We start from the raw sequence: 14,233 nt of genomic DNA on the forward strand, positions 1-14,233 counted from the left end.
CTTAAAAACATGTTGGGTAATTCTTCAGTTTAATGTCAGATTGTTTTTAAATAACTTAACACAAAACAAACAATTTATATATATAAATTGTTATACGTGTAATCATGACAAAACTATATCATTTGAAAGTGTTTCACCCTTTTGGGAGTTATGCTGCAAAAATTTATCTCTTCTTGAAATTTGACTAGCTAAAATTTCAAATCTATACACACAGAGAAGATTGGAAATGAAAAACACTACTTGTATGACAGTAACACTCATTTAAAACTAGTGCATGATGTCAAGACAAGGAGATATGCACAGTCATACACATATATTGGATGGTTTGACTGGGTACTGGCAAGCTAGGAGTTAATGGCCTCTTTTCCTTGCTGGCATGGTTTGAACAGTTTGACTGGAGCTGGCAAACCAGAGGGCTGTGCCAAGCTTTGTTGTCTGTTTTGGCATGGTTTCTATGGCTGGATGCCCGTCCTAGCGCCAACCACTTTACTGAGTGCGCTGGGTGCTTTTTACATAGGACCAGCACTGGCAGAGTCACCAAATAACTTGCAAGACAAAGACCCCCCTCAACTGAAAGAGAGAGTGGTATTGAGGAAGGGGCTTTGTGTCTAGTGATGAGAGGTTAAAATATATTAGAAAAATAGACGGGTGTCTTGCTGTAGAGGAGACGGGCTTCCACATAGTTTCCATCTACCAAATCCACCAGAGATGTAAACAAATCAATACCAGTTGTCAAGTTGTGGTGAGGGACACACACATTCACAGACACACTCACACATGTGCACGCATGATATTACTGGTTATGGCATAGAACTGGTGAAAATGTTACCACTGGTCTCATGTTGACTACTACAGTAGGCAATATTGATGACTTTTCAGACATGCTGGCCTGTAAAGCATAACTGGCAAAAACAACAGTGTATCAAAATATAACCACTTTATTACTCATATCAAGTGTGCTGTTTTTGACTGACAGACAACTAGCTGATCCCCTTTTCCATCCTCACATGGGTCAGATGTTTAGCTGAGTCAGATTTTCTAAGACCAGATGCCCTTTGTGTAGCCAACCCTCACCTGTTTCCAAGGTAATATTTCCCCATGCCCAGAATGTTGGAAATCAATGATACTTTTTGTATGGCAGTGACACACATTTACAACTAACATGCAATATGAAAACTAGAAAACACACATACATATATACAATGATCTTTCAGTTTTACCATTTACCAAATCCACACACAAGGCTTTGGTTGACCTGGGACTGTAGCAAAAACCACTCACCCAAGGTGTCATGTAGTGGAACTGAACCCAGAACTATGTGGTTGGAAAGCAAACTCCTTACCACTCAGTCATGCCTATATGTGATAGGCTTTTAGTTTCTGTCTACCAAATCCACTCAGAAGACTGGTCAGAAGACACTTTACCAAATGTCAAGCTGTGGGGTTGAAACCATGTTTGAGAAACAAACTTTTTAAGCACATATCTGTGCCTATAACCATGCTTGGATATGTATGTTCTGTTTTATTTATTTGAAGTCTTTCTGTAAGGAAAGAGCTGTTTTATAACAAAGATTCAAAGCTCTATCATTGAAATATAAATAACTAAAACCAAATTTACATTTAAAACTTGAGGAAAGCTTTGCAGATTTTTATTCTTCCACTTACAGATTGTGTTTGAAATGAGCATGTTAGATGGTTGATTTCTTTTTCTGAAAACTCCAGCTTTTTATGTATTTACTCACAAAAACAAGTGCACCAATTATTATTGATATAAATGAGAATTTATAATCTGGATACAGAAGCTGAACATTTTGAAGCAGTTGTTTGTAGTCATCCTCTTCTTGATTTTTGAAGAGATATTCAGACCAACAGGGCAGCTGACCTCTATGACAGTACATCTTTTTCTTGTTTGTCCCAAACAATGATACCTGGCCTGTTGTTTGCATTTGGTACAAGTTTTGATGGGAATGTTCTTCCAATATTCCTTGTGTTGATTTTTTTGTATGTACTCAATAACAGTGGGGTTATTTATGCCAGGACAGTCCTTTTTGGATGGCATTGTATATTAATATCATGTTACATTGGGTGGTAGTACTTTGGTGACATTTGGATAGCTGCTGATCACAATTGTGATGTTTTCCACAGAAATGTGACATAATCTTCACTGAGGTTGCACTGTCACTTTTGGTTATGAGGTATTTTGAAGCAATCTCCTGCTTTTAGATTGAAGTGTGATGTATGTGTGAGCGAATGCATATCAGGTGGCAATGCCAAGGGATAATCATTCGGCCTGAATAACACCCTACCCCACATGCAATTTGTCAGTGTGGACAGGTAGGTCTACAACCTGTATAGACAAGCCAGCAATTATATACAAAGGTTTCGACATTCACTTTTCAATGAATGAATGGAAATAGGTATTAAATAAAATAATAAATATACGTCCCTGCAACTGAGATGATAAAATGGTTGGCATGTAAACATTTGATGCAAGCGATAAAAAAAAACTCCTTCGACTGTTCCGGTATGAAACTAAAACATCACTATTTTCAAATTGTAAACATTGACGAAAAAGAAAAGCTTGGTATTGGCCCAAATTTCCCCTAAAATAATTAAAACATAAGCAAAAAAATAGGCGATCTTTCTTGTACCGAAGGATCGCCAAATAATGTAACATGTTGGAGATAGATGTAGCTGCACAAATAGCTGAATTAAAATTAGATGAGTGTTTTCTTTTACTATAGATTTTTTATATTAACTATAGATTTTTTTATATTGACTATAGATTTTTTATATTTGGAAACAGCTATGAAATAAAATTAATAATAAGACACAGGTAGAAAACAATATATTTTTTATTTATTTTTAAACTCGGTTGTTTTGGGAGGTGTTTTTATACAAATTCGTTTGTATAAAGAGTAGAGATTTTTTTCATACCTTACAATTGCCATAATATCTTGGGAAAGGAATAGTGTCTTTAATAGAAGAGATATTAAAAAGATATTGCATATATCGTTCAAACCCAAGTCCAAACCCGCCGTGTTTTGTGTTACCGAATCTCCGTAAGTCAAGATACCAACTATATTGTTTATCCAAAGATAATTCCTTTAACCTTTTTTCGAGGATAGGTAACCTTTCTTCCCTCATACTACCACCAACCAATTCCCCTATTTCTGGAACAAGGAGATCCACAGCAGCAACGGTTTGTCCATCTTCGTTTACTCGGGCATAGAAAGGTTTAATTTCAAGAGGGAAATCGCATACAAATACCGGTGTGTTTTCGAAATAACTCACCAAAAACTTTTCGTGTTCTTTTTTCAAGTCGTCACCCCAACGAATGGGGAAAGTGAATTTCTCGTTATATTTTATCAATAAATTAATCGCATCTGTATAGGATATTTTCTGAAAATCAATGTCTATCATATTTTCAAGCATTTTTCTGTATTTTTCCGGCATCTGGTTAAAAAAAAAATTCATATCTGTTATATGTTTATCTTGTAACTGTTTAAAGGTAGATTTAATAAGACTTTGTAGAATAGTCATTAGTCCATCAAGACCATTATCCAGAAATGCTATTTCGGCTTCAACCATATAAAATTCTGCTAAATGAAGTTTACCAGTTGACTTTTCAGCTCGGTATGTTGGCCCAAAACTATAACAACGACGAAAAGACCCACAAATAGCTTCTAAATGGAGTTGTCCTGAAACAGTTAAATATGTATTTTGGTTAAAGAAATTTTTGTGTTTAACAGTTTCTAATTTAGATTGGTTATTAGATGCAACAGAATCAACAAGAAATACTTCACCAGCTCCTTCGCAGTCAGATGGTGTCAGAATTGGTGTATGAATAAAACAGTACCCATTGTTTTGGAAATATTCATGTATAGCCATTGACAAAGCATTTCTCATTCTCAGGACAGCACTAAAATAATTAGTACGTGGTCTCAAATGAAGATAATCCCTGACATAATCAAGCGTGTGTTTTCTCCTTGCTTTGAATGGGTAGAGGTGAGGATCGCAATCTCCAAGGACATGAATTTTGCCAGCTTCAACTTCAACGTCATGATTTGATGAAGGACTCGAGATAAGTTTCCCTTCAACTAATACACTACTACCATATTTTGCTTCGCAGTCATCATATACATGTGCATTGCATACTACTTGTATATGGTTGCTAATAGATCCGTCAGAGAGTTGAAGGAACACGAAGTTCTTATGTTTTCGTAATGAGCGAATCCAACCAGTTAGAGTCACGTTGGGACTGTTTTGGCTAGATGCTGTATTTTGAAGAATTTCTTGGATAGAAGATCGGTGCGTTGAGATAACTCGACGAGGGAGAGAGTTCCAAGTAAACAAGTAATTTGGTTTGCTCGAAGACTGATTTTTTACTCGATGCGGATGTAAAAAGCCACGGAGTGCGGACCAGGACTTCATGCTTTCAAATAATTTTGCTTAATTATCTACCTTAGTGTTAAGCGAGGAGAGTAGTTTCCCCTTGTAAATATGGCAGCTTGTCAGGAGGTTGTACATGGCTGAGTGGCCTCTCAGTAAAGAATAATATTTGTATATCATTTTCTTCCTTCACCCGGTAAAAACATGGCAAACTCTACTTCATCAGAAGTAGCTGAAGAAGGAAATTATTATTTACAGCTAAACAAGAATCCAATAAGGTTTGAACCTGTCAGTAAGGTTACAAATGTATTTTTCGATGATTCTAACAAACAGGTACGTAGTTCAGTATCTAACAAATGTTTTGCTAATTCATTTGCTTATTTTCGATATAGCCTTTACATTAAATTGGTATTAAACTATTTATTATCAGATCTTTCTATTAAAATATTTATTAAAGTTTCAGAAACAATATTTATATTCTCCAGTCTCAGTAGTTGATAAAAAAAAGTCTTTTTGATACCTGGAAGCTTTTGGCTGTTTTCTCGTTTGAGAATATAAACAGCGAAAAAGCAGCGACTTAAATTGAGTTTTAAGAATTTATTAGACTCTACGATGTTTTTGTCTTCTATTATAATTCTAAGTACAATTAGGATGCTTTATAGCAGTGGTTCTCAAATTGAGCGATAGTTAACCCCTGGGGGCGTTGTGAGTTCAAACGGGGGTGGGATGGGACAAACGTTAAGGTGTTACTTACTATAAGAGCGTTAGAAATAAAGTATTTAAACTCTTATATGTTCAACGCATTAAAAACAATTGTCAGGTTCAGAATATGTGTCGGACTGTGTTATATTGAAAGCAAAAACACTGCTGATAATGCACTACTATACAAAATAACCTGTTTGATTAAAATGTTTTAATTTTTTTTTCTTTTCACCAAATATTAAATTGACTTCTCTATACTTTTACTTTATCGAACCCCAAAGGATGTAATTATTATCATTTCACTGATATAAAACAATTCTTTGAAAAAAAACTTTTTTAATTATTGACATTTTTTGTATTGTCAACTGTACTCAGCACTATAGATACATCTGTCAAATGAGGAAATTCTAATGAAGTCATTTGAAATTACATTCTATTGAATATTATAACGGCGTTTTTACTCCATGTTACAACAAAACCAGTAAAATGTTACATAATTACTCTCTGACAATGTTTTTAAGGGTCTGAAAGGGGTACATGGCAGATGCAAGTGTTTAAAACCTCGAATGAGTACTTACACGGAAGATCTTTATTTCTATTTCCTATAGCTAAGTCCTGTAACTATTTGCTGCTAACCAAAAAGGAAAACCCATGCACTGTTAACGTCAGTAATTCCATAATCCCTTCTTGGTTACTGTTCTCCGTTTCTGTGAACCGCACTACATTTCCTGTTAGTTTTCCTTGAATCCCTAATTTTAGTGTCTTTTAATCTTGTGTTTTTGGCGTTACACACCATGTTATACATATGTATGTTATTCAGGAAGCACATTGTTCTGTGAGTTATACTTAAGGACTTAAGATTAGCAAATGTAACAGGTCTCTTGTCAAACTAAGAAGAATGATAGTCCAGAATAATTATACAATACTTCTTTGCCCTGAACGCTAGGCCAAAACCAGCTCATTTTCATACTAACAAGCAACACCAAGGAATATTCATCTCAATATGAAGCTTTGTGATAACTGATCAACATATAGCTTTTCTCGTTTGTTATTACCACCTGTTCTTACAAGTGCCACTTGCTTAAACCCCTCAGCATCTTTCTGGCACATAGTATTGGTATGATTAGATGATAAAAGCGGGACTCTCATTTTAGAACATGTCAAAAATAGGTTCCATACTTACATTCCTGACTTAATTTACCCATCATTACCTGATATTCCACTTCTGTGTTTCCATACCACTGCAAAAAGTAACTAAACTTTGAAGATAAACAGGTGGTTAAATCTAACTGGAAACAAAAGCTATCTGAGCTTCATCTTTTGGTTCGATCCATGTGCAAACTCATTGGCATAAGAGTGACATTGATCATAATTATGATTATGACAATTGTTGCAGTTATCATTATCATATCAATTACAAAAGAAAAAAAAAAGCATTACACTGTTTTAACAGTTGACCTATAAGGAAATGAGTAAAATATCTTTGCCTAATTAATATCTTCACAATGCTATTGATGTTCTTTAACATTGAGAAACTATTAGCGTGCATTTTATCTTTAACACATACCTTGAGTTTCTTCTATTGTGACCCTGAGCTGACAAATACCTTGTGAGGGAATTTGGCCAGTGCAAACTGAAAGAAACCTGTTATGTATGTGTGTGTGTTTGTATATTCTATTACTTGTTTCAATCATTTGACTATGGCCAGAACAAATCCACCCCAGGACTTATTCTTTGTAAACTTAGCACTTATTCTGTTGGTCTCTTTTGTCGAACTGCTAAGTTATGGGGACGTAAACACCAACATCGGTTGTCAAGCAATGATGTTGGGTGAGGGACAAACACAGACACACACAAATATATATATATATATATATATAGATATAGATATACACACACACACACACACACATACAGCGGGCTTCTTTCATTTTATGTCTGCCAAATCCACTCACAAGGCTTTGGTCAGCCTGAGGCTATAGTAGAAGACACTTGTCCAAGGTGCCATGTGATTGGGAAGCAAGCTTCTTACCACATAGCCACACCTGTTCATATATATGTATATGTGTGTGTGTGTGTGCATTTTCATGGGTGTTTACAACCGATGGTGAGCTACATTACAAACGTGACATCTCTATTTGTGACTGGGCTGCAAGTGGTTAAGTTTGTTTCCAACAAATCATCTATCACAGCAGTGCTTTTGAATGCTGGAATTAAAATCTCCTTATTGGAAAAATTAGTAAAGGTTAATAACAGGAAAAGCATCTAGTTGTAAGACATCCTGCCCATCTAACCTTCACTAGAATGGAAAAACATGTTAAATGACTGCACAAACTTAACAAGACTATTGATTCTCAACTAATTCACTGAGTCTGTATAAAGCCATCAACATTGACACCTATTTTCTGTTTTATATAGTATTATAGTGAGACTCCTGAGTTCTGAGCCATCATGTTCAGGTTTCCCAGCACAGGACCATGACCTGCCATAAAAAGCAAAGCTATTTATGGATAATCAATTGTGTCACCATAAAAGGCATAAACACCTATGTGAACATGACAACCAATCAGTTTGGCTAGTTCAGAAGTGAGCAAGCTGGAATCTTCCTGCCAAATAGTCTCATCAGAGATTGTAGAAACTCTGTTAGGTGTAATGAAAAACTGGGATTTTGAAGTTCAAGACAGGCAGATCAGAGGTGCTACTTGAAACTATGTTAGTCAGCTTTGTGATAAGACAATCTCATTCTTCCCACTTAATTTGTTTTCAATAATTATGAATTGTCTTTGTATTATTTTTATAGCATTATCACACAATGAAAAGTTGTACTTATTCCATCTGATCTCTCTTAAATGCTGTTCTAGTTATTCAACTGCTGTATATATGTAAAGGCAGATGTTCCAGACTAATTAAAATGTATGAGAACTAACACTGATATTAATGTTGTCATTAAGATGGCGAGCTGATAAAATCATTAGCATGCCAGGCAGAATGCTTAGCAACATTTTGTCCTTCTTTATGTTCTAAGTTCAACTTCCACTGTGGTCGACTTTGCCTTTCATCCTTCTGGAGTCGAAAAAATAAGTAGCAGTTTGAACACTGGGGCTGATATAATCGACTTGTCCTCTCCCCCAAAATTACTGGCCTTGTGCCAAAATTTGAAACCAATATTAGTTTGGTCATTATCATTGTAACATACAGCCCACCAGATGTTATTCCACCAATTACCTTCCAACAGCCTCTAGTACCACACTTAAATAACAAGTGTTTCTCCTAGATCTGGACATACATCTTTAGCAGAGTTAGTTTAAAACATGATCATTTACCAGTTACTCTCTTGTCCATATTCTTGCAGAGAAAGATGGTGCTAGTTCATATTATGTAATCAGTCAAGCAGTTTCTTTCTCACAGTAAAGTATTCTTGTTTTCACTTCATGAACTAGATTCTGTTATCCATAAATTGAGCCTAATTTACAAGCCAGTTTATCAACACTGAAAGACCACTGCATCCAAATATCATAAACCATTCTCCTTCACAACCATATTGATTTAAGCTATCTATATATTTAGATTATTTAATTATTAGTTATATTCATAAGGCGGTACCAGTTGACAAAATCAGTAATCTGGTGTCTTATCAAACTGGCTGACCTTGTAACTGCAAACTGTGGCCACTATACTCAATAGATGTTACTCTCTCTCTGAGAGTTATAGGTAACCTACTGTTTCAGTTTTTTTTAAATATGTACACTGCATTTCTGTGCATTGTGAGAGGCAACTAAAAAGAAAGCAAAAGGTAAAACAGGTGGTTACTTTTCAAATAGATTAAAATAATTTTAATAGATTTAAACATTTTAATGTATTTCCTGTTTTATTTTTTGCAAGCTAGTAGTGATCTGACCTTTCTCACTGACAAATTTTTAATATATTCATTTGTGGCTACCAACCACAAAGGTAATCTATTTGGATGCTTTCCTTTACCAATTAAAGTAGGATTATTGTTTGCCCCAGATCAACTCTTAGCAGAAATATGATCGAAGGCTTTCCAGTCATGACCCTCGCGTCTTTTTTCAGACATTACATAATGTAGTTTTGCTAATATATTCTTTCTTTTTTAAGATAGCAAGATGTTTTAATGAAAATTTGACTGCTATCTCTAGCAGGCAGATTGACCATATAGAGGGTTTGTTGCTTAGCGACTCTGACAAAGGAAGTAGTATGGTGGATTAAACTGAAAGTAGTTGAGAACCTGATTGTTTTGTTTTTGCATTTTTTTCCAGTTTTTTTTTCAAATCTTTTCTTGCCACAGTTCGAAATTGTAAAGGGAGAATTCATGCTTTAGCAGATTTGGTTCACTTCTCTTTAACCTGCAGGTAATGCACAGAAAATGTCTTTGAGCTGAATGAGATTTGCATGGGTTTTGTCATTTCAGAATTCCCTTTGAAAATCTATCCCCTTTCTCTTCCATTATTTTCAATGATGTGAAGAATACTTACATAATTTTTAGAAAATTGTGAGGTGGGTGCTGAAAAGTTCCTAGCTTTGGGTAAAAGAAAATACAGGAGGATCAGTTAATTATTATTTTATTTAATATATTCCCCTTTCAGATTCACACAATTATTGCAGCAGTCTTTCAGTTTTTCTAAGCCCTGTAAAAGAACTTGGAAGGTTGGGCCTCCAACCAGGCCTTTCATGATACCCTTAAAGGCAGGAACTTTTCAGCACCCCACTCATACATATGACATGCTGGTTTCTTTTGTTTTTATAATCTTCTTTTGATGCCTTTGTAGCAAGTAGAGAATACTGGTTTCAAATTTTGTCATGAAGCCAACAATTTTGGGGAAGTGGGTAAGTTGTTTGCATCGATCCCAGTGCTTATTTTATCGATCCTGAAAGGATGAAAGGCAAAGTAGACTTTGGCAAAACTTGAACTCAGAATATAAAGACGGATGAAATACCATTAAGCATTTAGTCCAGCATGCTAATGATCCTGCCAGCTCACTAATATATTAAGTTTAACTAATATTCCCTACTTTCAAGCAGAGAATATTAGTGATACTTTACTGTTATTAGAATGTCTAATCTCTCTTTCAGGTATTTGCTGTCCGAGCTGGTGGCACCACTGGTGTGGTGGTCAAGGGCCCTGATGAGAAAAGTAACCTAACATTCCGGTAACTTCAGTTTACTATTTTTATTTATTTTACAATAGGACTTCGAGTATAAAAAAAAAATTCTTATACAAACATCTTACATGTACAAATAGGAAAATGGTATAAATAATCAATTGTACGTCAATGAATATTACACAGTCGCAGAAAAGGTACCATTTAAATGATGGACTACTTTCTGCATGGCTACAGTATAATAATTCTGGTAATATTTTGGACTCTGTATATAAAATTGATATTTCAAACTTTTTGTTTAATTCCATGTCAGTCCTTATCAAGCTAAACTGTGATGAAAGATGTTTTTTTTTTTGTTTTTTTTTGTTTATAAAGAACTTCATTGTTTAACCTTTATTGTACGGGAACTGAGTATTTCAGTTTTGTGCATGTGCACTTGATACACAAGAACTAAGTTAACTCATTTTTGATGGTGGGGTACTTAATGGAATTCTCAACATTTCATGACATAGAATGTGTGTTTTATTTTTACTGGCAGAAAGAGGTTGCAAGAACTGATTTGCCTATAATTAGCATGTTACTATCACCATCATTGTCGTTTAACGTCCGCTTTCCATGCTGGCATGGGTTGGACTGTCTGAGGGCTCCAATCAAATCTGGCAAAGTTTCTACAGTTGGATGCCCTTCCTAATGCCAACCATTCCAAGTGTATAGTGGGTGCTTTTTATGTGCCACTGGCACAGAAGCTAGTCAGTCGATACTGGCACCAACCACACTCAAATGGCACTTTTTACGTGCCACCGGCATGGGAGCCAGTCAGACAGCACTGGCAACAATCACGCTCGAATGGTGCTTTTTATGTGCCATCGGCATGGGTGCCAATCAGGCAGTAGTCATCAGCCACAACAACGACTTCATTTGCCTCAACAGGTCTTCACAAGTGCAGTTTATTGCCCAATGATTGAAGGGTACTCTTAAATGGGCTGGTTATGCTGCACTGGCATAGGCCACAGATACAGTCTCACTTGGCTTGCCAGGTCTTATCAATCACAACATATCTCCAAAGGTCTCGGTCACTTGTCATCGCCTTGGTGAGGCCCAATGTTTAAGGTCATGCTTCTCTACCTCATCCCAGGTCTTCCTCTTCCACAGATTCCCTCTACTGCTAGGGTGTGACACTTTTTCACACAGCTGTCCTCATCCATACACGACACATGACCATACCAGCACGGTTGTATCTCTTGTACACCATATGCTTCCTATGTACAACTTTCCTTTCAAGGCGCTTATACTCTGTCGTGTATGCACACTGACATTACACATCTAGTGGAGCATACTAGCTTCATTCCTTGCAAGCTTCTGCATGTCCTCAGCAGTCACGGCCCATGTTTCACTGTCATGTAGCATAGCTGTTAGCACACATGCATCATACAGTCTTACTCTGAGCGAGAGGCCCTTTGTCACCAGCAGAGGTAGGAGCTCTCTGAACTTTGTGCAGGCTATTCTTATTCTAGCAGCTACACTCTCAGAGCATCCAGCCCCACTACTGACTTGGTCACCGAGGTAATGGAAGCTATCAACTACTTGTAGTTTTTCTCCCTGGAATGTGATGGAAGCTGTTTCCTGCACATTTTCAGTGTTTAATGCCCCTAAGCATTTGCCACACACAAAAACTTCTTCCCAGTTATCCTTCCTTTGATATTGTTGTACCTCTTACTAGTCCATAGCTTATGCTGTATACATCTTATGGAGTTTCTACCTATGCCTTTTCTACAGATCGAGCAAGGCCATCTACCTGAAGGGATTTGTGGTTTGTCTGCCTTCCTACTTATTAAGACTTTGGTTTTTGCTAAGATTGTCTCTAAGGCCCTTCGATTCTAGACCTTGTTTCCACACCTGAAACTTCTCCTCTAATTCTGATAGTGACTCGGCTATTAGAGCAAGATCATCAGCATGGAGAAGCTCCCAGGGACATCCTGTCTTGAATTCCTCTGTTATTGCCGGGAGGACTATGATGAATAAGAGGTGGTTGAGGACTGATCCTTGGTGGATCCCTACCCCAACCTGGAATTTTTCACTGTTACTTGTTGGCTAAGTATTTCTCCTGCAGCTGTCTTACCAGAAATACAGCATCAGTGGTGCTTTTCTCTGGCACAAACCCAAACTGCATCTCGTCTAGACTGAGTCTCTCCCTAATTATTTGGGCTATGACCCTCTCCATGACTTTCATTACCTGATCCAACAACTTGATACCTTTACTTTTGTAGCAGTTGACTATGGTTCTGCTACACCAGTCATTGGGTATGACTCCTTCATGTATCACCTGATTGACTATACAGGTGACTAGACTATAGCCGACACTGCCAGATATTTTAAGCATCTCTGGAGTGATTCCTGATGGGCAAGTGACTTTCCCTCTCTTCATACCCTTAATTGCTTTATCTACCAAGGTACTGTCAATTCGGATACCGGGTTCCTCTGTTGGGTCGAAATTCGGCAGACTCTGTTTCTCCGATTCGTTCTCTTCATTTAGCAACCTTTCATAGTGGCATCTCCAAGTCTCTCTCTTTGCAGCCTCATTAAATGCAAGTGAGCCATCATCCATGCGGGCACATTTCTCTCCTATGACATCACGATTCTCTCTTACACACTATCTTGCAACATGAAACATTTCAAGTCTTTGATCTTCATGACACAGAACATTGGCAAATTTTTTCTTATCTGCTTCCCCTCTGGCTAAGTAAACCTGTCTCCTAGATTCCTTTCTGGCAATCTGATACAATTCCCTGCTACCACCATTCTTCCAGTCCTTCCATGCCTGTTGTTTTTCCCTAATGCCCCTGTCAACTACATTGTTCCACCACCATGTTACTTTGGGTTGAGAGGGGACTTTGCACCATCCACAGATCTGGTCAGTAGCCCTCAACAGGTTGTCCCATAGAAACCTCCAGCTGCCTTCCACATCATGTCATGCTGTATCCCCCCTCTATTTCATCAAAAGCTTCGAGTAGTATGTCTCTAAATCTCTGTCCATTTGCAGGATCCTTAAGCTCCCAGACCCTTCTTCTGCATGCTGGTCATCTTCTGGGCATCCATTTAGCCCTGATCCTGAAGTCGCTAACTACTAATCTGTGTTCTGGGGTGCATTCTTCAGCTGGGAAGGTTTTGGCATTTATAAGTAGCCATCTTTCCCGTTTCCTGGCGAGGATGTAGTCAATTTGACTAGTTTGTTCACCAGATCGGTAGGTGAATAGGTGACTGGTAGGTTTCCTGAAGTTAGTATTACAAACTATAAGATCATTTGCATCGCAGAACTCCAGAAGCCTGGTTCCCTCCTCATTGCAGGAACCAAAACTATAGCCTCCATGTACACCATGAAATCCCCCTGCATGTTGTCCAACATGTCCATTGAAGTCGCCAGCCAAAAAGAGAAGGTCCCTATCATTCGTCTACTAGGTAGTCTGCAAGAGGGTGTCATAAAATCAGTCTTTCTGTTTATCAGATAGCCCCGGTTGAGGGGCATAGGCTGAGATAATGGTTGCTAACCCATGTTGCAGCACTAATCTAACTTAAGTATTCTTATCACAGACTCTGATTACCTCGATTACCTTATCAACCCATTTCTCCGCAAGAAGTAAACCCCGACCCCATCAAATAAGAGTTAATATGTTCTTTTAAGATGATATAATGTGATTTGAGGGAGATTTGGCAGCAATTTCTTGCAGGCTGAGCACCTGCGTAGTGGTTTCCTCATTCATTCACAAGCAATTTTTGTTGTACCCTTTGATAAAGCACATAATCATACTTACCTTAGCAGTAGCAATGAAACAGCCATGAAATCATTTACTCCAAACTGATAAAATTAAAACTATTGAATAAATCAATCTTCACTTAAACTCTGTGGAACCTTGAAGCCAAACTTAACTTTGAACATACACATTCACTTTCTTTGCCATCTGAATTTACAAAATTTTCTAATTGGAATTTATTGAAAAATGTTTAAAAGTCCATTATATATAT

General features: G+C 37.2%; 2 protein-coding genes across 4 annotated transcripts in view; one reads left to right on the forward strand and one right to left on the reverse strand.

Moving 5' to 3' along the window:
- Positions 1–2,836: 2,836 nt before the first annotated feature.
- Positions 2,837–4,433, reverse strand: LOC106881799 (probable asparagine--tRNA ligase, mitochondrial). The gene has a single exon (XM_014932310.2). It carries the CDS (start codon positions 4,431–4,433, stop codon positions 2,931–2,933), a length of 1,503 nt encoding a protein of 500 aa, XP_014787796.1. The 3' UTR covers positions 2,837–2,930.
- A 157-nt stretch (positions 4,434–4,590) lies between these two features.
- Positions 4,591–14,233, forward strand: part of LOC106881798 (regulator of MON1-CCZ1 complex) — a 96,720-nt gene continuing 87,077 nt past the window's right edge. For 2 of the 3 annotated variants that reach the window (XM_014932308.2, XM_014932309.2), the window contains exons 1-2: positions 4,591–4,724; positions 10,185–10,261. In XM_014932308.2, the coding sequence (XP_014787794.1) occupies positions 4,596–4,724; positions 10,185–10,261 (206 nt within the window). In that variant the 5' untranslated portion in view covers positions 4,591–4,595. Of the gene's footprint in view, positions 4,725–9,440; positions 9,464–10,184; positions 10,262–14,233 lie in introns of those variants that run through there. The other variant, XM_052967120.1, reaches the window with a different exon arrangement.

The sequence above is a fragment of the Octopus bimaculoides genome, chromosome 4 (assembly GCF_001194135.2).
Source record: "Octopus bimaculoides isolate UCB-OBI-ISO-001 chromosome 4, ASM119413v2, whole genome shotgun sequence".
Lineage (NCBI taxonomy): Eukaryota > Metazoa > Mollusca > Cephalopoda > Octopoda > Octopodidae > Octopus > Octopus bimaculoides.

Coding starts and splice junctions, on each gene's coding strand:
- LOC106881799 (XM_014932310.2), bottom strand. CDS start 4,433: ATGAAGTCCTGGTCCGCACTCCGTGGCTTTTTACATCCGCATCGAGTA.